We start from the raw sequence: 24307 nt of genomic DNA, 5'->3' as shown, positions 1-24307 counted from the left end.
GGGGGAAATATAATTCTGTGGGAAGTGTGCTCTCTTGATCAAAGGGATACACACAGTTCATACTAACCCATTCTCCTTTTGTGTCTTTCTTGGAAGATGCACATAATATCTGGAGCTGGGCAGCCATCTTGTAACCATGAGTTAATGGGCAAGAATTGTAAACGCATTCTTCTTGACATTGCAGAGGTATTGAAACAAGGCCAGCAGTTGCCTACCTCCCATCTACTTTTTATGTAGGAAAAATAACTCTTTTTGTGTAAGTCCATGTGAAAAAAAAATTGTGATATTCAATTTTTTTTCTCAACTGTAGCTAACAATACTTTTGTAAAAATACATTTTTAAATTGACTTCTAAAATCTCTCATCACAAGTTAAATAATTGAGTAGGATGTCATTTCTGGTGCAATAAAATATTGTGATTTTAAAGTAAACAGTTATGTCACTCTGTTCAATTGATGCAGTCAGTTAATGTCTCAGCAGTTTGATACTCGCGACCATCCATTCCTGACATAGATAAAGAAGCTTCTCACTATCAGTTGGAAATTTTACATCATTCCATAGTTTCCTTGAATTATTATTTCTATTCCACTTTCTTCAGAGAATTCAATTCTATTCTCTATGAATTTATCCTTGAAAGAATTATGTCAGGTATTCTATTATAACCTTAAGCATCATAAATATGTATTCAAATTCAAAGTAATATTTCTATTTCCTATAAGAATGAGGCTTTAAGAGATGAATATTTTTACCAAATTATCTTTCTAAATTTTATTAAAAGCATTAAATTAGCAAAAACACCCCACATATTTCCAATTTGATTAATAATTACCAAACACAAAATACACATCTTACAATGAGATAAAGGGCTATTTTCAAATCTTTTAAAATTAATCCATGTGTCTCTAGATAAAAATTATCTAATTCTGGAATGAGATATTTTTATATCTATATAAGTTATAAATGAAAAAATTATTCACATCAATAAGTAACAAGAGTAGTAGGAGTTTTATTATGACCATCTTGAAAATGATACGCCAAAAATCACACAGAAATCCATCATGAAAAGTTACTTTTAATGGTCTAATAGCTGAAAAATCAAAGTTCATTCTTTATTTTTGTTAAAAACAAAGAATTCCAAATCATTTTAATGACAAAGAGTTCTTGCTTAGTCATTACATTTCGAACTGTCTATTTGGTACCCCTGTTTTTCAACCCTGGGGCAGTGCACCATGCTGAGAATAGGGATGCGTAAAAGCTGTGTGTTTCTTTTGCAAAATAAGAGGAAATTGTGAAAAGTGTGACAGGAAACAGATTCAATCAAATAAACACATCACGGTGTTAGGCAGACCAGTGTTAGGAAAGTAGCGTACACATAGGTGGAGACTTATTGTTTCTAGAGGCTGTGTGCCATTCAGCCCTGGAAAGGTCTTCATGCACACATTAAGGCGCAGAGAGCCCAGGTTGAAGGCCACTGACTTAAGCCCCTCTGCCGAGGCTTTCAGTTGCTGCTGGCTAGTTGATTTCTCAATGACAATATCTTTCATCTGAGGCAATACGAAGTTCATAAATGGTCACTAAAGGAATATGGAACAAAAAGCCTTGCTCAATAAAATTCCAGGAGAGAAATTATGACAAGGGGAAAGAATGAAATGAAACAAATTATTATTTGGTCTTTACGTCTGTAGCTCTATTCCGTTATATTTGTAGGCTTGCTTATTTGTGAAATCACTGTAGAGTACAGAAAAGACTCACCACTCAATCAAAATGAGAAAGGAATAGTGGTCACTGGGTGCCATCCCTCTCAAGGATCTCATCTACAGACAAGGGAGGGTCTCCGTCACCTGGAGGTGTCTACCACTCTTGTTTGTGGAAGCTTCTCTTCTTTGCATTTGTCCTAACACAAGATCTCTTAAAATTTATCTTGGATTTTTAATCAGGAAAAAGAAAACCCAGAGGATTGAATCACTAATGCAAGTGGTATCTGATTGCTAATTACTGCTATCTTGAGATAAAATTTGAAGAAATGTATAGAAAAATTCGCTCTGACAGATCTGTGTCTCTAAAGTTCTAAATATTCCATTTGAATACTTATAAAAAATAAATGATTAACTAATTTAAAGGCTGGCATGGACAAAGGAGGCTCCCTAGGTCTTATGGAAAAAAATACGCCTAAAACAAAATACCCCAAGAGAATTCCCTAGCTGATCAAACTCCCCTCTGCACGCGTGGGCGTGGAATCACCTTGGCGGGAGGGTCCACCAGCCAGGACCACCATGTGGTAGGGCAGGTTATTCATTGCAAAGAGGAACCCACAAGAGGGACCAGTAGGGGCTCAAACCAGCCCATCTCCACTCCCCAAGCCCTGTGTCTTGGATGGAGGAGGCAGCAGGTTTTCTTGCTCTCTTCTTAATTAGCACCATGGCTCCCTCTCCATCTGTGGTGGCCCCTGCTAGTACCTGCTTCCTTGACTTGGGCTGCTTAGACACATCTACCCAGTTAAATGGCAGAAAGGAGATGAAAGAACCAGGAAAACATAACACACTTCACCACGGTAAAGGACTGCTGTTGCTATTTTGCCTGTTCACCACTCTGAAAGGTCTGCTTTCCACCTGGGGCATTTACAGTGGGTATAAGACTTTCCCTGAGGTCACTAAGTCACAGGGTCACAGGTGGAACAAGACATCTATTCAGCACTTCCTGCCTGAGCTCCACATGTGGTCGAGGCTCTAGTTTCCTCCCATTATTCATTGTCCTTTGTCTTTCTTTCTAACAACACCCAACCCAGCAGCAGGAAATGGAAATGGGGACATTTCTTCAACCTTTTGTGCAGGTAGGGGTGGTCACGAGACTCAGGCCTGGTGAATGGGATGTAAGTGGAGTCTTTGGGTGGCTGGAGTGTCTGGGAAATCTCTTTAATGAGGGCTGACTCAGCTGGCAAGGACCTGATTAATTCACTTTTCCCAATTTTCCCTTGTCTTGCCCAAATTTCCAGGTGCTGGTTGGATACAAAAAGACTATCTGGCAAAACCAGGGTGAGTTTGAGGATGAAAGCTACCTGCTGAAGAAGGCAGATCAACCAGACAGGAAATCTGCACTGTTGAGCACATCATGGAGCCACCATGCCAGCCCTGCACTGCCTGCCTACCTGCAGATCTCTTTTACATGAGGCAAAAAACAAAAGAAAGAGAAGAAAACTCTTAGCTGTCACAGCCACTTTTTTTCTGGTTTCTATTACTATCAGGTGGATGCAATTCCCAAGAGTATGTCATGTAGAGAAAGGCTCAACTGTCAAGAGGCACAAAAGCACACTCAGTTTAAAAAGAAATGAACTTCTTTCTCATGACTTTATTTTTTTTAATGGGAAAATTAGAAGACAGCTCACTGCAATGAAACACAGTGACCAAGGCGACTTCAGCCCCTGACTACTCTGCAGCCTCCACACCTGACCAGCAAGGAAGGAGCTCTCTGCAGCAACCAAGGCAGGAGCCAGACACGGTCCTGCAAGGGTGTTTCTGGCCCTGAAGGCAGATGTGTAGGACAGGCTTCCTGAACTTGGAAGAGAGTTTAAAGGAGAAACAAATAGAAAATGAAAGAATTAGGAAAGTGCCCATCTTAGGTGTTATTCCATGACAAGTGGTGGAGGCAGGAAAGATGGAAAGAGGCTCAGAAGATACTGGCCGTGGAAGCTGGAATGGTTCAGGCTCAGTGCCTGAATAAGGGGCATGATAAGGAAGGTAGGCTTCAAGGCTTAAAGTTTGAGGGTCACTGGTCCAAATGACCCAGGGACAGAATCACAGAATAGTCCTTGCTAACTGGAAAATAAAGAAGGCCACAAGTGCTGAGTAAAGAAATCTGATCATAGGAAGAAGCCAGTGAGCAGGAATTCATAGCACAATTAGCAAGTGGATATGATGTGGAGAACAGGGCTTGCCAGAACTAGTGGGAACCTCCCAAGAAACGGTGACCCCCCCCAAATACTGCCACCCCAGGCCACTCTTGGCATCAGGGCTTCTTCAGTTTCCTGGTCCCACACAGCCACCTGGCCACCATGCCCAGCAGCTTCCCACAGAGCCACATGGTGCCCACGGTGAGCACCAGCAGGAACAAGAAGACATCGAGCAGGTACTGTTCATACCATGGCTGCTGGAAGGCATGGGGCTTGAGGTGCGCTGCACCCCCTGTCTGCAGGATGTGGTTGGTCCAGCCCACCAGTCGCTGGGCAGGAGTCAGGGGGTGGGAGCGTCTGATGATGCTGGCGGCCATGGCTGCAGATTTGTACCTGTTGGTAGAGACAGAGGCGGGGCGTTACTCTTGTGGTCTCAGAAGCCTTAGAGTCCTTGTATCACACACAGGCACTTCCCACCATACGCACAAAGGCTCCATTTCAAGGAAAAGTCCTTGGCCTGGGCTTGCCACTAGCTAGCTCTGTCCCCTTGAAAAAGGTCCAACCGGTACCAACATGCTATGATCTACACTTAGTGCTAAAAGGGAGAAACTATAAAAATCGAATAAGTTTGTAAGAACTAGTCTCTACCACAAGGAGACATAATATACTATATAAAAATATACACATAATGTAATTTAGAGAGAGGGAGAGATAGAGACAGTGCACACCTACTTTGAGCTTATGTCTGGACTAGCGACTCATGTGACTCTAGAGATTGTGGCCCAGGAGGACACCAGCACTTTCCTGCCCCTTCAGAGCATCATGTTGACCAGCACTAGCTCCATGGGCTGCAGCCTGCATATTTGCACAGGGCCCCACACTTAGATGGGTCCTGTGCTTGATTTAATTCTCTGCTGTCACCAGCTGGAAATATTTAAAGTTCATAACAAGGGGCTCTACATTTCCATATTACATCTGCCACCACAAGTTATGAAGCCAGCCCTGATGCATGTCTGGGGACGATCCCAGACCAAATGACTCCTTCACAGGGGTCAGAAGTTCATGGCCATTTTGGGTCTAGGTATTTCAAAACCAAAAATGTTAGAAAACCATTCTTCAGAAAATGAAAATTGCAACAATTACATATCAAATATACATGAAATTTCTGGGTTTGCTGACCCCTGGAACTTAACACCTTTTCTAGGGCTAAGAATCACAAGCTGTATGGCTGTTTCCTACTCATCTAAATAAGAACAACTTGTGGGGTTCCTACACGCAAGGTAATATGTTAGGTCTTGAGGTCTGATTGAGGTTTGTGCCCTTGAACTCCAACTTATTCAGTCTCTCTTAGTTATAAAAAATATACACATATTTTTCTCTTCACTTGAGATCATTGTGCTGGATGGGAAGTCAACTAAGAGATCAATGGGCCCTTTTGTTGGCTCACTTAACAGAAATTCCTTCAGACTCACTTTGTGGCAGGCCCTGTGCTGGGTGCTGGGAACATTGTGGAAAACAAGAGACACATGCTGTCCTGGGGCGCTTACTCTCTACTTTCTAGTGTGGGAGACAGACAATAAATTAAAACCTAAAGAAATGAAGTACTCAGATCCTGAGGAATGTCAAGAAGGAAACAATGAATGAAGATCGGAGTGGCAGGAGAGGAGTCTAGATAGTAATGAAAAACAAAGATGGCCTCTCTAAGGAGGTAACACTGGACATAAGACCCAAAAGTGATGAAGGAGCCAGCCTTGTGAAGAGAAGGGAAGGCGTGCTCTAGGCACCAGCTCAGACAAAGGTCCTGAGGTAAGGAACAGGGTGGCACATTTGGTACAGGAAGGCCACCTCCTACCCAGTTGGATTCTACTTAAAGCACCCCAATTAATAAGACCTCTCAGAGAGAACCTGCGTAAGTAGTTTGGTTTCCTCACAACCCATAAAGCAGAAAACTATTCTTAGCATTTACCTAAATTGCCTAGTTTTGCTCACAGAGGAAAGAGGTCAGCTGTTAACATTGCACACATATTATTCCATATCTTGGAAGTTGCATTTTTTATTGCAAAAAAGACACACATGTCGCCCTTCATGTTTGATGTCTTCATTCAGCCTACGTGACCACAAGCCCAGAGAGCCACATACCTCTTGTCTTCTATGACTTGCTTCATCTTCAGAGACAGTGTCTCAGCCTTGATCTGCTTTAACTGGATAGAGACACCAAAGTTTTTGGCTTCTACTCGGAACAGGTTTTCAGGCTGGTCTCCAAAGACGGGAATCCCCACCATGGGAACGCCATGTTGGATGGCCTCCATGATGCTATTTATCCCACCATGGGTGACAAAGAGACGGATGTGAGGGTGAGCTGTCCAAATAAGAGTGAGTGCAGAACATTTGAGGATAAAAAGTTTCAAAATACCAAGTAAAGCAGAAAGGGCAGAAGAAAATAACAATGGACTCTCAAATTGTGTTCAAACCATTGTAAAGATAATTTTGCTTCATACACATTCAAGGTGTGTGTTCCAACATACAGGATTCCAAGTCTTGCCTTTGTACAGAGACTCCTTGCCAAAGATAGAACCCAACTAAGACTGATAACCCAATGAATTCTGTAGAGAATCATGCTAAGCAAGGCATGTATCTCCATCCATCCACCCATCCATCCTTCTGTCATCCCACTGCCTTTCTTTGCTTCTCTCATCTCTTGTTTGCATTTCTCTGTTTCTTTCTCTTGAGCAATCTTTTCTCACTTGCCAACTAATTTTCCACTTCTCAGAATTCCTAACACATTCATTAACATCACAATATATGTGGCACTCATAAAACTTACAGTGTTTGGGTTTTCTCCTCAAATATATGAGAAGATCCTTGAAAGCAAAGACTAGAACCTACACCTCAGTACTTCCAGTTCCAGTGTTTTCATCCAACGCTTATTTAGAGCTAACTAAAATGATTGCTGATAATGAAGAGTTCCTGTCAGCCTGTGCCACTCAACTGGAATGCGCATCAGAATCTCCTTATGTCTCTTTCAAATAAGAATCATGTGCTCCACCCCAGATTAGAGAAATACATTTGCAGAATTGGAATGAGGAATCTGTTTCTTAAATTCCCCAGATGATTTTGAGTCATAATCATGGTTAAGAGACTCTGATCTAGCCAGTGGCCATGGCAGTGAGGAGTCTCTAAGGAGCATCAGTGGGCACAGAGCAAACCTATTGAGGAATAAGGAGACTCTCTAGGACTAGAGGCTCAATAGACCAAATAACTGGCTATAAGGTAACTCAGCTTGACACTGAGGTATTTTGGCACATCCTAAAGACACTGTGTATATCAGTGTTGTGAAGGTAGAAGTCATTCACACTTTAGCAGCTAAGGAAGATGTATCTGTGTGTGTGTGTGTAAGGGGACATGGGTGAACAGGTGCTCATGAAGACACTAAATACAGTGGCAATGTGCCTCTGGTATGTGTTCTCAGATTTCATGGGTTATTTTGGCCTGTATGTAGGTGACCTTGTTCAAGACCGAATGCCTTAAGTCAATGTGACTTTAATTGCTGCTAACATCCACCCTGGGATAGAAAAGACTGAAGGGGAGATGGCTGTTTTGGCATCTGATCTCACTGGAAGTATAGCCTGATTCCCCAAGAACTCCAGCTGGCTGCTTCTGCCCCCAGGAGACTTGTCTTTAGCTCTTAGCAGCTCCTTCTCATGATGATGGGTTTGCCCAACTAGAGGTCAGAGCCCTGAGGAGCCCTAAAGACATGTAAATGATAAGAGAGAAGTAGACCCGGGTAGTCCTCACCCAAGAGGTCACTCTGAGGAAGCCAGTCCACAATTTTCACATTTGCTGCTAATTTGATGTCTTTGGGCCAATGAGAAGGCTTACACCTCCATAAGACCCCTTGAGGGAGATGAGCAAAGGCAGTGTTCATCTCCTTGAGAAATTCTTGGGATGAAGAGCCACTGATCATGGAGCCCAGGGCCACAAGAACAAAACCAGAGTCTCCAAACTTGGCAATGAAATTCTCAAATTCCTGGAGAAAGGAAAGAAAGGAAAAGAGATTTACAAAGTTGTTTATGAAACCCAGCATAGTGAGGAATGAAAGCTAGCTTATTTACTGAAGACACCTTCCTGTCACTCCTAGAGCTCACTGTCCTGAATCTATTATCATAGCTCCCGGGACAGCTCAGTATCCTCTGCATTATGCACGTCCCGGTTGTGTTGGTGGGAACATTTTTCCTCTTTGAAACCGTGACACTAGAATCAGAGCCATCTCTCTACTCATTTTGGGCGCATGGAGACATGGGCACTTGGGAGTTTTCCAAAGCCAGACCAGATGTCGTGGTGTAAGGAGGAATTCCAGTGGGGATCAGGGTCCAGCAGTGGGAGGTGGGTCTTCTGGAGGTTAGAGAGGAGAGGCTGGGAGAAGACCTCTGGCATAAGAAGTGGAGGCAGAATAGGGAAGGCACCTAGCCACCCACACCCAATGCGCCATGTCACATGCTTTGCTCTGATATTCCATGATATTCTCAGTCACTGATCTTTGTAGTTCATCTCCTACCTCAGTGGTTCACCCACATGACTGCAAATTATATCCACATGGGAAGACTTTTAAAAATGGCAATGCCCAGCACCAACCCCAGGCCTGGGCACATTAGCAACTTTTTCAATTTCCTCAGGCAATTCTTAAGGAGGGTAGTGACCTAATGTTGCCATCTTGCCTTTAACAGCAGTTTTGTCAATTCTTACTTCCAAATGTTTCTTAGGACTCTGACTCTCTCTGGGATTCTGTGCCTCCTTCCCAGCTCCTACACTCTCATTCTGTTGGGTTGATTCCATCCAGCATAACATTGCCTAATTTACCATCTCAAAGGATGACTTTAAAACAGCCTTATATAATTACAAAAGCTACATAAGGGGGCCAGTCTCATGGCTTAACGGTCAAGTTCACGCACTCTGCTTCAGTGGGCCAGCGTTTGCTGGTTCGGATCCTGGGTGCAGACCTATGCATTGCTCTTCAGGCCACGCTGAGGCAGCATCCCACATATAAAGTAGAGGAAGATGGGCACAGATGTTAGCTCAAGGCCAATCTTCTTCTTCAAAAAAAAAACCAACATAAGACCATTACATAGAAATTGGAAAATACAGAAAAGATAAATTGAGAAAAGCCTCCATTATCTCACAGCCATTGCAACCCTCACTCCCATTATGCTCCTGCTTAACAATTCCCTCCCCTGGCCCTATGGCCCAGGCTGGAGTCAATCTTCTGGGTAAGACCTCTGCAATCTGGCCTGGTTATATTTGTGCAATTGAATCTTCCACTCTCTAGTTTAGACAGAGTCACCCAAGGAACCCAGAGTCATGGTCATCTCACTTCTACCTCCACACTTGGGACTCCATGTTCTCCCGTCCTGAAATGCCTCTCCTCTCACCTCCATCCCTAAAACATCCTGCCACCAACTCAGAGCCCATCTAGCCCATGGATCATTCCTCAACTCTTTCTGCTCATTCAATGCAAAGTCAGTAGTGGAAAGGTAGACACATTAGCGTCTGAAAGGCCCGGACAAATCAGGGCTCTTCTTGGCTCTGAAATGAAAAATAGTGCAGAAGTCACTCGCACCACCTGAGCCTCTGTCCTCTTGTTTATTAAAATGGAGATCGTCATACTACCCTCTAGGTGGCAATATGTATAAAAGATAAATTTCATATAATGTCAAACCAGTGCTGATAGGCAACAGAGAGCCAACTAATCTCAGCTCCCACCATTTTGAAAACTTCTAACAGTGCTTCTGAATCTATGCATTCAAAAATGACTAAGCAGCTTTTACAACTGACAATGCCCAGGCTAGACCCCAGATCAGCCAAATCAGGAGGTCTAGTTGAACCAGGGAACCAGAGCTCTACAGGCTGGGGATACTGGAGATGATGCCTACAGTCAGTCCCATGTAGTCCCGCCTTGGTTACAGCCTGTCTCACAGTGTTGTGTGTTTCATTGTGAAGAACTCACCTCCTTAACAATTCTTGCATGTGACAGATGCTTACTGCATACTTACCATCCATATGATCTTACAAATGTGAACAAAAATTATCAACTTATTAAAAGGCTTATCCTGCCAGGACCTGGACTAGGGTGAGGCAAGAGAAGACCCTGGAGTACCATTTAAGGAAGTCCTCAATCTTAGGATTGTACTAGTGCTATCACTGCACTTGCATGACCCTGAAAATGAGTACTTCCTTAAGAAGTGTGCCCTAGGAGCCTCACTTGCCTTCACTCTCAGGATTACACTGCCAGAGGCAGCCACCAGCTCTGCACAGAAGACCTCTGCATGAAGCCCATATTGAGAGCTAAAGTTTTACTTACTTGAGGTACTGCCTTAACAGGTTTGGCCATTAAGCCTCCAACATACACAGTGTTGGGGAGCAGAGGCCGAGCAAAATCAAAGGCAAAGTCAGAGTTCACAAACCACAACTCTGCTTTCTTTAGAAGATGAGACAAAACTGGCCTAGACCCTTCGGGGAAATGCTCCTTGATGGTGTTGTCAAATTTAGAGTGGATTTGCCATTGCCTCATGGAGAAATTTAAAAACATCAGAAAATTCTTTAGTCGGCCCCAGAAATCCATATGGTCAGTCAGGAAGGAATGTAACGTTGGCACATAAGACAGAGGTCTTGGTTGTCCAAAGTCCACAGCATCAAACGAGGAGGGGAGAATGGACACATATGGTTTCCCAAGCTTCTCAGCAACTAGGAAAGGACAGAAGTCAAAACTTTCAACTATCACCAGGTCGAAGTTCTCATTCTTTAAGGAGTCCATGATATCATTTCTCTTTAGCAAATGACTGCACTGAAGACTCAATAGTTCCATCAACTTTAAAAAGTCTGCAAATGAGTCTCTGAGAGAAAGAAAATCAGTGATAAACATTAGTTCGAGGCGTTAATTTCACAATACATAAGGAATCTTGGGCTACAAAGAAATTTCCCAGGTGAGCAAGACCACACGGAGCAGCAGCATTCTGTTCCACCATTGCCCTTTAACACCCTCTTCTCAGTCAGGCTGGCAGATGTTCTACTTCTGAGAGTGTTTCCTTCCTCCCCTCCCTTCTCCCCTCCAATCCAAATCCCAAAAGATCCCAAAGCCAGTTCATCAGAAAATTTGTCTTGGAATTCTCAGTCCTTGAAATCCACAGGCACACTTGAATTACCTTAACTGAAATTAAATTGCCACTGTTGGGCCTTTTCCTCTGGGAGCCTTCTATTGATATTGGCCCTGATATCAGTTTTCCTACATTAAACCCAGCATATATGGGGTTAAAACCAAAAGCACTCAGGGGCCAGCCTAGTGGTGCAGCAGTTAAGTGCGCACACTCTGCTTCGGCAGCCCGGGGGTTCACTGATTCGGATCCCGGGTGCTGACATGGCACTGCTTGGCAAGCCAGGCTGTGGTAGGCATCCCACATATAAAGTAGAGGAAGATGGACATGGATGTTAGCTCAGGGCCAGTCTTCCTCAGCAGTGCTCATCAAGCCATGCTGAGGCAGTATCCCAGATAGCAGAGCTAGAAGGGCCCACAACTAGAATATACAACTATGTACTGGGGGACTTTAGGGAGAAGAAGGAAAAGAAAAACAAGATTGGCAACAGATGTTAGCTCAGCTGCCAATCTTTGAGAAAAGAAGTTATAAATTGTTAAAGCCCAGGTGGCCTTTTGCTAACATTTTTGGCTAGTTACAGGTCCTTTGAAGTTTTATTATAGGGAAACTGATATCCAGAGAATATCAAGAAGCTGAAGCTTCCCAGACCCCAACTCCTCAGCTTCCTGGCACCAGAATCCACCATCCACCAAGGAGGCAGACAACCAAGGACATCCACCTGTGGATTCCCTTATCTCACCATCTCCCTCTCTGAAAGCAGCCTCACAAAGCCAAATGCAGGCTGGTAGGAAAGTGCCAACAGGCAAGGCCACCGGCTCCCCCTCCCTACAGGCAGCCACATTCCCTGCAACCTTTAAAATGCCTTGCCTCCCATATTTTGGGGAGACAAGATGAATTTGAGGGCTCACTCTCATCTCCTGGCTCACAGCACCCAAAATAAAAACCTTCTGCCATAAGCCTGGTGTTCCAGGTTTACTTGGCCCCTCTTGTGTGGTGGGTAAGGAACTGATGTTTGAATCCAGTATCACTATGACCACAGCAGACCTCACAGATCTCTTTCTACTTGGTAAATTCTGAGATGTTTTCCTTAACCTTCACTTACATACTGACTCTTTATAAGTGATTATCTTGTTATTCAGCCATACTGTGGAAGTTACTCGATGACACAGTCCCAAACATATTGACATATTTTTAAAATCACCATGCATTCCGCATATGACAGATCACCTCACCCAAGGGATTCCTTGATGGTATTAGAATTAAAAATCTCAGCTAAAAAATAGAAATTCTGCCCATGGGTTAAGCAACGAAAACAAACCCTGGTTTTGAAATATGGTATTAGCCTTTCCAATTCAGTGCACGCTGTGGTATCCACAGAAGATAATGGCAAAGCTTACTGACAAGTAATTAAAACTTTGTCTATGGGATTACTCCAGAGACCTATCTTCTTGTGATGCTTTCCCATCACTGCCTGTGTGGAACGTGATCATTTTTCTTGTCTGTCTAATTTGTGGGGAAATAGATGAGGATGCCCACCTGCACTTTAAGGCACCAGAGGTAACAGGTGCAAGGGCTCAAGACATCAGGGGCCTGCCGGCTGCCTGGAGGAGCAAGAGAATCAACACCTTGGCACACTTGTAATTGTGCACCACTGCAGCATCACACCCCATAGGTGTGATGAACACATTAGCAATATGCAAATCTCTGCCTGATCTTCAGGGTAAACTTCAAATCTCATAACAGAAGTAACTGGCTGAAGCCATCTATTGCTGGGTATTTTTAAAGATTTCAAGTAACATAGGAGTGGTTGCCAAATATTTTAGATAATATCAGTAATGCTGTAAAAATTCCTAGCATATAGTTCATTAATCATATTTCAAATTTAGCTAATACATAGAAAAAAATACTTCAAGAATGCACGGTTACCTATACCTGTCCTAAAATATATTAAATTAGGGGAGAAGAGACAAAGCATATACTTAAAATATGTAATGAACAATTCAAGACGATACAGACTAACAGTGAGTGTCAAAGAAGGAGGTCAGATCAGACCTGTACAGGAGGGCCTGGGATCTTCCAATTTGAGGGAGGAAAGAAGGCTTTAGGGAAAAAGTCAGATTTGAGCAGGAACTTGATTAGTATATAGAATTTTCAAGGTCAAAGGAAGGAGGAAGGCCACTGTAATTAACCCAGATAGACATGGATTTCTGTACTTCCACTTTTATGTTTAATTTTAGGGAGTTACACATTCCTTTTCATTCAAGATGAAGCAAAAGGAATTAGCTTCATGTCTTGTTTTGCATGAGGCTGATTGCTTTTTAAAAAGACTTTACATGGCCAGAAGGTCGAGTACTACAATTCAATGCTCACAAGTCTTCCCTTCAATAGTGAATACATGTGAGGAAAAAAGAGGAAAAATCAGTGGGAAAAGGTGGTTCTCATTTCCCTATTGAGGTGCTTATGCTTCTGCTTTGCAGAGATTATAGACAAAATTGTAAGTGAAGTATTGCAAGGGAGTACCAGAAAGAACAAGCTCCACTTTCTACACAGATATATTCATGCCTAGAGCAGAAGACAGTACAGAGTAAGAAAGAATCCCCAGAGACTGGATTGGATATTTTGGTGAGAAACATTTGTTTACCCAACCATCCGCTCATCATCTATCCCTTCACCCATCCATCGATCCATCCATCCATCCATTCATCAATCCCTTTCTCATATCCTCAGTCCAAGCATACACATATCCATCCATTCATTTGTTTCACTAAAAGAGTGACTCTTTGGTTCAAACACTAAAAAGAAATTACCTCCCATCCAAAGCGTCTTTCATAAAGGAATCAAAAAAGTTCATAAATTCTTTGTTATAATCTTCAGGTGGAAGCCAAGTGATAACTTGATATGATTTTTCCTCCTCTTTAAAACCTAAGAAAATATCAATCAGTTAAAAATGGTAAATATGTCTCACAACATGGGTTAACATAAGCATCATGATAGCAACATTTATTTGTTCCAATAATTTTGTATTTATTGGAATGTTTGCCTTTTGATCTATTAGGTTTGGTTGCTTTCTTATTCAATCAATCTTATATTGAAAACAGGTACTGAGAACCTTGCAAAGATTCAGGAATGTTTTTCAATTTACAGTTATGAAAGGTCCCATTTAAAGTTGCCACTGAAGGTATGTTGGTCTCACTCCAGGGATGAGAAAACAAAGTTAACTGACTTTAAAATAATTTGTGAAAGTTGCACACATAGGAAATGGTACAGTTTATGTTTAAATACAGGTCTCTTTGGTTCCAGAGCCTCTGCTTTATCTGGTTTAGAAAAATTCATTCTCCTTATTTAAAGTGATCCATCCAAGTCATTTTTTGATTCAGTAAAAGGTACTCAATGATTTAATGAAATAGTAGTCCTCTGCACCTCTACTTCCCAACTTGCCCCCCACCCCTTACCCACAAGTAATAAAAACTCTGAGTCTGTTTTGATGTTTGACTGCTGACAGGCTTCAAGCCCCAACTCTCATCCTCTTCTGTGTCTCGCCTGGAAAAACTGTTAAGAAAGTCCCATTATCCCTCCCTTAACCCTAGTGGGAGTTTCAAACCGTGCAAGTCAGACCAATGGGGGGAACCCTCACCCCATCCTATCCCTCCACCCACAATAAAAACTCAAGCTAGACATCCCTCCCTGCTCTGGAAACCTGTTTTTTCAGATTTTCTTCAGAGCCTTTTCTGCTCTTCTAAAATGGCCTTATTATTCGAGTGAGAAATTTTACATACTCTCTTAGTGCAGGTGGGCCTTCATCAGTCGTGACATTTAACCTAACCATCTGTAGAGGCTGGGGAGAGATTAATGCGTGGTCCCACACATGAAAGCTCCCAGATCCAATCTTAGTGAAAATACTGACTTTATCTAAGTGTTTACTGGCAAATACTTTCCATCATACATTTGGCTAATATGTTCTGTTCAGTAACTATTTCAACAGGCTCTCTCCTGTAGCTGCCTTCACCTTGGAAGGAACAGAATATTCCTTTAACTGGTTACCCATGGGGGACTCTAATCGCCCTACCATTGGCCACAATCTTTTTCAGCAAGATCTTAACCATATCCAACTCTCTCCAGGAGCACAGGTATAACATTACAGTGAGGACTTCTTCCTCCAAGGAGATTCATTTGCCGCAATCATTCGAGACATGAAAACATTCACAAAGGACTCACACAAAGGGATGTGCTGTTGCCCCCACACACAGCTCAAGGCCAGTACCTCAGTTATATTCCTGGGAATTGTGTGGTCAGTCTATGGCCTCTCTATCCATGACACTGTCAAGAAACAACTATTTACTGGCGACACCACAATATTTAAAGTCCAACATCTTTAGGTCTTTTTGCATTCTGGAGAACATATTTTTCATTTCTATGTTTTACTTAAGGCTATTTATGCTTTTAACTTAAAAATCAGCCCACTTTGGGGGCTGGCCCCGTGGCCGAGTGGCTAAGTTCGCGCGCTCCGCTGCAGGCGGCCCAGTGTTTCATTGGTTCAAATCCTGGACACGGACATGGCACTGCTCGTCAAACCACGCTGAGGCAGCGTCCCACATGCCACAACTAGAAGGACCCACAACGAAGAATATACAACTATGTACCACGGGGGCTTTGGGGAGAAAAAGGAAAAAAAAAAAAAATCAGCCCACTTTGAATAGAACCTCCAACAACAAAAACCTCTAGATTCTGTCCATATTGCAATACAATAGGCACTGCCGTGAGTGCCCCCAAAGTTGCCTTTGCTGTAGAGGTTTTAACTCTTGTGCCTCCTGGAGTTCTCCTGACCAATAAGAAGATTGTATCAATTTCTTATTGTTGCTGTAAAATATTACTATAAACTTAGTGGCTTAAAACAACACAAATTTACTATCTTATAGTTCTGGATATCAAAAGTCCAAAATGGGTCTCATAGGGATAAAAGCAAGGTGTGGGCAAGCCTGCACTCCTTCCGGAAGCCCTAGATGATAATTCATTATCTTGTCTTTTCCAGCTTTTAGTGGCTGCCTACATTCCTTAGCTCATGGCCTCCTTCCAGCTTGCAACCACGTCACTCTGACTTTTCCTTCCATCATCCCGCTTCATTCCCTCACTCTCCTGTTCTCTTCTTTCTGATAGAAGGCCCACTTAGATAATACAGGATAATCTCCCCATCTCAAGATCCTTATATTAATCACATCTTCAAAGTCCCTTTGCTATATAAGGTAGCATATTCACTTGTTCCAAGGATTGAGACATGGATATCTTTGGGGGGACATCATCTTCCCCCTATGTTCTGCCCTCTGCACCTGAAACGCTTTTGTATATTCCACATACAAAATGCATTCACCCCATGCCAACATCCCAAAAAGTGTCAAACCATTACACCATCAACTCATAGTTCAAAATCTCATCTAAATATTATCAGCTCAAAAGTCTCCAATTATATCATCCAAAGAATTTAATCAAGCATAGGTGAGAGTCTGGGTATGGTCCATCCAGGGGTAAAATTTCTCTCCTTCAGTAGACTCATGAAATTAGGAAAGGAGTTATCTGTTCCCAAGAAACAATGATGGGACAGGCATAAAATAACCAGTTACTGACCTTATCATTCTAAATGAAACAAAATGAAAAGAAAAAAATGAGCTGCCCCTCCTAACAAATTTTGACATCCAAAAGGGCAAACAGTGTTAGAATTTAAGGACTGGAAATAATCTTCTGTAATTAGAAACTCAGCCTTGTGAGCTTGAAGCTCTACTTTTTGGGCTCACTGCTTCAGTCTCAGACTTCTTCTTTGTCCTTCAAAAAAAGTATCACGAAACTACAGCTGAATAGTTTATCAGCTTCTTTCTTACTTTTGGGGAGTCTAACAGCCTTCTTTCATGTAATCCTCTCTCTGTCTCTTTCAGTCCAAACTCGTAGCCGCCCCTGACGCAGGAAGGGTTAATAATCACTGGAAAAAGCTTGCCAACAAACTGTGACCTGGAGGTGAGAAGGCCGGTTAGCCAATGACGGGTAAGACCTCCAGGGGGAGGCAACCTGAGACAGGCATCGGTCGCCCCGGGGACACAGATGGAGACACGATATCGATATTGGGAGCAGGAGAGCCATTGCCTAGGAGACCTTGCCTGCTCCGAGATAAAATATACAAGCACAGCAATAACATGATAATATCAAAACAGAGGCCATGGGAGGGCTCCTTGAGAAATCACTAAGAATTCTGGGCATTCGCCAATTACTTCATCCAGAACACCTGTGTTTGTTTAACAGATGTAAGCTATGTATATATTGAAACACTGGTTATAATAAACTCAGAGTGGCCATCAGCCCTCTCCACATCTATCCTGATGTGTACATTGGATTGCAACACCAACAAAACTCACAATGTTTCTTCTGGTATAAAATTCTCAAGTACCTTGTGGATCTCCTGGGTATGTCATGGGAATTCACTTCACTACAGAAGAGGCACCTCCACATATTTTACAAAAGAATTTCATCTCTATTATGGCATCTGCCAATATGGCTGATGAGATCCTTGAGTCACAAACTTAATCCTCAAAGAGTTCTCTGTAAGACTAAATATTCTGACTTTCTAATCTTTCAGGGGCAATAGCAAAAAGTTGTCCATCCACATCACTGGTTATGTCTACAAGAGAAAAGAATTCACTGCTTTCCTCACAATGAATCCCCTAATTTCAGAATCTTTTGCAATCTAGATAGGCTGCCGATTTCCAAAATCACAAAGTCCTAGTTTCTTTATGCTTCATAGTTCTTCCTTCAATTCATCTCTTGCCTCTCATGTTTTACTATAAGCATCAAGAGGCCTTTAACATCTATATTTCTACCAAAATTCTGTTTAGGATGATTTACATATTGTGTAAGACCAAATAGATTTTCTCTACCATGCTCCTCACTTCCTTCTGAGTCCTCACTCGCAGAGTTCTTAACATCTGCATTTCTACTAACAGTCTGTTCAAGGCAGTCTAGGCTTTTTCTATCAGGCTCCTCAATGACCTATCAGCCTCTACCTATAACCCAATTGTGATTTCAGATATTGGTTGGATCATTAGTTGATGTGAGCATTAGAGACAATTACTATTTCAGTACCACTAATGTCATTTAGTTGTTAAAGCTGTAAATAAATAAACAAGATGGGGAAGTGTGTCCAAATGAAGAGTCAATGAAAAGTTCAAAGTTTTCCACACTGAAATGGGCATCAGGTCAGAAATAATAACCCAATCATGAGTTTTGCTTATTTGCAGATTTTTATCCAGGCTGCACAACTGAAGTGAAGAATGAATATGTTGTTTCAAAGCTTCAAAAATGCTCATGAATGGGGAATAGTGAAAGAAACTCTAGAGACTTAATCCTGGAAAGTGAGGATAAAACTGAAGGGATCCGTGAACTTCCTGAATTGGTTATAGATTTTGGTGTACATACAGCTTTCAAAGAGGTAGAAGGTTTGTCATTTGTAGCAGTTTCTCAAAGTTCATGGGAACTCCCCAATATTTTTTTTTTGCTAAGAAAGATTCCCCCTGAGCTAACATCTGTTGCCAATCTTCCTCCATTTTGTATGTGGATCACCCCCACAGAATGGCCACTGATGAGTGGTGTAAGTCTGTGCCTGGGAGGTGAGCCAAGCCACCGAAGCAGAGTCTGCCGAAACTAACCACTAGACCATGGGGCAATCTCCAATTTTTTGGTTTTTTTTGAGGAAGATTAATCCTGAGCTAACATCTGTCCCCATCTTCCTCTATTTTATATGCGTGACGCCTGCCACAGCATGGCTTTTTGCCAAGCCGTGCCATGTCCGCACCTGGGACCCAAACTGGTAAACCCCGCGCCACTGAAGCTGAACATGCGAACTTAGCCACTGCACCACCAGGCTGGCCTCTGCAATTTTTTAATACCAAATTTTAATATAACTTGATTTAATTTATAATTTTTGTTAAATTTAATTACAATTTTTAAGTTGAAAAGAATTACATTAAAAATTAATATACTACAGCTATTTTATCAGATCTGCCGTCAAGGCAGATACAGAAGGATACGCATATAACTGATGTTTAGTGGAGAATACAGAACCTAATCTAGAAGTGATTAAAATAGTTTTAAGTAGGGACTCAAACAGATATTTGTACACCAGTGTTCATAGCAGCATTATTCACAAAAGGTGGAAACAATGCAAATGTCCAGTGACAGATGAACGAATAAACAAAATGTGGTATATACATACAATGGAATGGTACTCAGCCTCAAAAAGGAAACAAATTCTGATATACACTACAACCTGGAGGAACCTGAAGAATTTATGTGAAGTGAAATAAACCAGCTATAAAAGGACAAATATTGTATGGTTCCACTTTGATGAGGTATTTAGAATAGTCAAATTATTAGAGAAATGAAGTAGAATAGTGCTTATCAGGGACTGAGGGCAAGAGGGTAATGGACAGTTATTTTTATAGAGTACCAAGTTTCAGTTTGTGACAATGAACAAGTTCTGGAGATGGATGGCAGTAACGGTTGCACAACAATGTGAATGGACTTAAAGTAACTGAACTGTATACAAAAATGGTCAAAATGGTCAATTTTATGTTATGCATATTTTACCACAATAAAAAGCTTAAAAGAATTTTCACTGAAAAAAATTGTTTTAAAACAATCTGAACAATAACAAAGCATGAAGTCACTTCCAAAATTTCATAATTTCTCAAAATTTTGCTCCTCAAAGCTTAATACTTTGTTCATTAATACTGGATTTTTTTTTTTTCTGAAAATCAGAGCCTGAGCAACCCTTCAGGTTGAGCAATCTAGAGCTTAAAGTCCTAAATCCACTTAACACTGTTCTTAGCCTGCATGTGGCCTTGGGTAAGTCATTTCAGTTCTCTGACGTATTATTCCTTTGTCTGTCAGAAAAGAAGAGTTGATAAGATTTATGAGCTCATTTTGCTAAAATTTTTTTGATTCAATGACGCAGTTAGGAACTTCTAACATCACGATGCACAAACTTACAGGCAGTCACTGATTTTTCAAGAAAACAAGATCATCTCCATGATAGATTCTGATCATAGCTGCATAAATAAGGAATTCCCTGAGAAATTCCTTAAATTTCAGATATCATAGGAGGAGAACTTAATCTATGCTATAGAAAAAGAAAAGCTATCCTTACCAGTTAGAAATCCTAATTATGGCTGAACACTTCTGTTCAATGTATTTTCAAGCCACGTTATAAAGCAGCATTTACCAAATAATCTGTAATAAAGTGTGGAGGATTGCATGGATGGAGTAGAAGTTCAGGTAGAGGAGGAAAACATGGGACTACAGAGCTCAGAAGATTTTCAACACCTGACGTACACACACACACACATTCAGATAATTTTATCATTCTTTCAATCCAATAAGATTTTTAAAACTATTTGAAAAGCTCTTGTATGCAAAAAGCCTTGTTGCTCTTTGCCTGGAGTAGAAGAAATCAAGAATTAGTGAGAAAAGATACCTGGTATTAATAAATTTGCTCTCTGGAGAAGCATGGTGACATTATGACCGTGATCTTGAAGAATCTGAGACACTTGGTCCATTAGTAGAAAATGGCTTCCACCTAGGAACAATGCACAACTTCATTTTTGTAACGATGAGAGCCGAGGTTGAGGGGTGACAAATCCATAAAAGGAAGGATAGGGAAACAGAAGGTTGATGGCGAGTAGACAAAGATGAACTTCGTCAGTCACACTTTCCATATCAATCTGTGTACACCCTAGCCCACTCCCCCAGAGCCTGCTGGCCCACATCCTTGACCTCTGGCAAACCTCCATCAAAGATCCCCTCATGAGACTCTGGTCTCCATGTCAATGTGATGAACTTCTTGGTGCTCAGGACTTAAGGAGTTCCTGATCTTCAGGCGCATAATGGATTTTAACTGTGGCCATATGGGACATCGTGTCCTAAAGAAATAAGTGCTCCAGAAGAAATTTGGGCACAGTGCTGTGCATGTGAATGTGACGGGTCCTTGTGGGCAATCAATTAGATCTATTTCTGGAATCCTTCTCTTTGGGAATTTATGCTAGTGTAGGAGCCAGAAATGCGGTAGCTTGAATGTGAGTCCAAGAAAGAGCCATTGGAGCAGAAGGACATGGAGCCACCACTTACAGCCCTAATTCTTGAGATTCAAATGTATTTGACAGGAGTTTTCTCAGCTGGGTCTGAATTGAGCAGAAAATCAAATTAAGACATTCAGATTAACTGTGGGGGCCGTGAAATGGGCCTGCATGATCCTATATGCATGAAGACTGAGACATCACCCATCCTAGGACAACCCTGAGATCTTAAGGAAAGAGAAGCTTGATCGTGGGGGAGGTACAAGTTCCATCACACTCACGTCTTCTCTTGTATCCCACTCCAACATGGAACCTTTGCTTGAATCTAAGGGTGTTAGCAGCAAAGAAAGTCAGATCAGGAGAGAAGTTAAGGGGAAATGTCAAGAATTTGGAGTTGGGGTTAGAGGGGTGTAGTGCTAGACAAATGGTGTATAGCTATTTCTCAGCTTTTTACATCCAGACTTGCATAGTCTGAAGTACCAGAGGAGGTATAAAGTACAAATGTCTCACATCTCACACTCACATTTTAATCCGTATTAGACCTGGGAGCCCAGGAGAAGGGGTGACCCCACAGGCATCCCATCATGGAGGGTCTGTGAGCCCCAGTGCATCCTGGGACAGAGACGGGGTTTCCAGCACCTCACACAGCACACCATCTCCCTCTCAGAGTCTGAGGCAGGAGAACAGCATGCTTTCAAGAGGTGAGGAAATTCTTTTGCTTCATTGCTACTAATAATCAGAAAGTACAAAAACGTTTCCAATGGTGTTACAGGGTTTCTTAAGGAGTGATTATAAAAACCCCCCACTGAAAAGTGGTGAGAGTGGGAGCTGTGGAGAGGATGGTCTTGGGGTTAGAAACGCTGAGTGAATTCATGGTGTCTGCCTCAGGGAGGTCTGGTGTCATCTGCCAAAGGCACCTTGCTTCCCTGAACATAGGTTTCCTGCTCAGGAAAACATAGCGGGGACTGAATTAAATGATTTATGTATACGTCCTTCCACCTCTAAGATCCCTGATTCTCAGTGATCTAAAAGTCATCTAAGAGATCCCACTGTGGGTTGATTAAAATCTTGAGACGCTCCATCCTATGATGACCCTTTATCCTGATAAATTTTTTCCTTTCAAATTCTATTCCCTTTGAGGCAAAAAAAAACAAACAAAAAAAGGAAATAAAATAGAGGCCACAAAATGCAGAATTAATACGTCTATAATTCCTTCAAACACTTCCAGCGGGGTAGGGGAAAGAGAAGGGCATGCAGAGAGACCGGAATGTTCAGGGTTTCCTCCTCAGCCCAGATCAGCTCTCCAGGTTTCCCTGGGATAAAACCACTCCATCTTCCTAAGTGTCATTGAAATATCTCTCCTGCTCCACCCTGACTTCTACACAGCCTCAGAAAATTAGTGCTTTGCCCCAGGAGCACCCTACCTTCCTTTGCCCTGACCACCAAAAGCCTGCAAAACCCAGCCACCGACTACGGGCAATTGCTGCACAACACTTAAAAGTTTTGGATGAGCCTCTGCATGTCCAGCCCGAGCCCAGGAGAAGGAGGCCAGCAGTTTCCTGCACTGGGCTGTATCTTAACCTTCTGGCCCCAGCCTGCTGTTATAGGGAACTACTCCTGAGTTAGAAGGGAGAGGAAAGACTATTTCTGTTTTCTCTGCAACTATCTTCTCCACCTCCGTGGTGGGAGAGGCCTCTCTCTGCCTCTACAAACAGCACCCACCCCTTCATCTTCCAGTCAGGGAAACAAACCCGCCCAGTCTGCAAAACCACAGGGAATGACCCTCTGACTAATGGCTGTTTGCCTGAGCCCTGGCGTGAGTGCCTAGGACACGCCTGTCTCTGGATTCTTTGGCCAAGCACTCACCCAGCAAGGACAGAGTCAGGATTTTGGCGGCTTCTGAGAGCAGGAGCCCAGGCAGAAGTGAGGAGATGAGAAGCAGCGCCCTCAGGCTCCCCATGCTCGCTCCTGTGCTGCGTGCCCTGCGCCCTGCGTGCCACAAGGGACTTGTGTGCGCCCGACACAGTTGGCGCCCAAGCGTGAAGGATTGGATCTGGCTGGGAGCTTGGGAGGTGGTAAGAGATGGATCCTGCCTGTCTCTCTTCTCTCAGTCCCCTCTGGTGCCCTTCGCCCTGCTTCCCAGGCTTCTGTCCCATTGGGTATTCCCCTCTCACCCTCCCTACCCATGGGCAATGGGAAGGAGGGGTTAGTGAGCTGATCCTTAACCCCTCTCTGTCCAGGTACTCACGACTCTGTCCCCATAGAAAATGCTCTGAACCAGGAATGGTGGAGACCTAGGAAATCACGTGGATGACAGCTCCACTTCAAAGTGGATCAGAGCTCTCTCTGTTTATGGACGCTTCCTGAACTTATGGTACTCCACCTCACATCTAACTGATCTAATTACCTCACATTGCCCTCCTCACGCACTATTTCCGTAGGTACCGGCCTAAAGTCTCTTCTAGTGTCCCAAACTCAAGGGATACTGCACCCTGGAAATAGTGTTCATTCCCAGGGAGTAGCTTGTTTCTACTCTCTGGAAGCAAAGCCCAAAGGGAAATTGACCTACCATTCCTGCACTATTTCTCTGAGGGCCTCTTAAGGAGGGGATTTACTCATGAACAGGTGCTAGAGTCCTAACTCGGGAAGTCCAGGTTTTTACCTGAGGACTGAACCTCTAAAGCTGAGACTATAATTCTGAACGAACATCATAAAATAGGACTGCAGATCTTTCTACAGTTTCTTCAGGCACAAGCTGAGGAGATCCTGTAATTCTGCTTTCAGTAATGGCAGCCCTAGGAAAGACAGGCATACAAACTCCAGAAATCATCTTTGCATTTTCTGTCCCCGAAACAAGACTGGCTTCAGTAAAGGTTTCATGTAATCTAAAACAGTCAGAGAAAAGGCTTAAATGTAGAGCCTGAAACCATGCAACTCCTAGAAGGAAACAAGGTGGTAAGCTCCTTGACATCAGTCTTGGTGATTTTTTTGAATGTGACAACAAAGCAAAGGCAACAAAAGCAAAAATAAACAAGCAGGACTACCCCAAACTAAAAAGCTTCTGCACAGCAAAGGAAACCATCAAAATGAAAAGGCAGTCTACTGAATGGGAGGAAATAGTTTCAAATTGTGCATCTGTTAAGGGGCTAATATCCAAAATATATAAAG

General features: G+C 42.6%; 1 protein-coding gene across 1 annotated transcript; it reads right to left on the bottom strand.

Moving 5' to 3' along the window:
* Window positions 1-868: 868 nt before the first annotated feature.
* On the bottom strand, window positions 869-23226 carry LOC124244525 (UDP-glucuronosyltransferase 3A1-like). The gene is made up of 7 exons (XM_046671151.1): window positions 23006-23226; window positions 20542-20643; window positions 13838-13952; window positions 10241-10772; window positions 7681-7912; window positions 6025-6244; window positions 869-4278 (listed from the first exon to the last, which is right to left on the bottom strand). Exons 1-7 carry the CDS (start codon window positions 23097-23099, stop codon window positions 4002-4004), a joined length of 1572 nt encoding a protein of 523 aa, XP_046527107.1. The 5' UTR covers window positions 23100-23226; the 3' UTR covers window positions 869-4001.
* Window positions 23227-24307: the final 1081 nt, after the last annotated feature.

The sequence above is a fragment of the Equus quagga genome, chromosome 9 (assembly GCF_021613505.1).
Source record: "Equus quagga isolate Etosha38 chromosome 9, UCLA_HA_Equagga_1.0, whole genome shotgun sequence".
In the NCBI taxonomy this organism is placed as follows: domain Eukaryota; kingdom Metazoa; phylum Chordata; class Mammalia; order Perissodactyla; family Equidae; genus Equus; species Equus quagga.
This window is presented reverse-complemented; position numbering and strand designations above follow the sequence as displayed.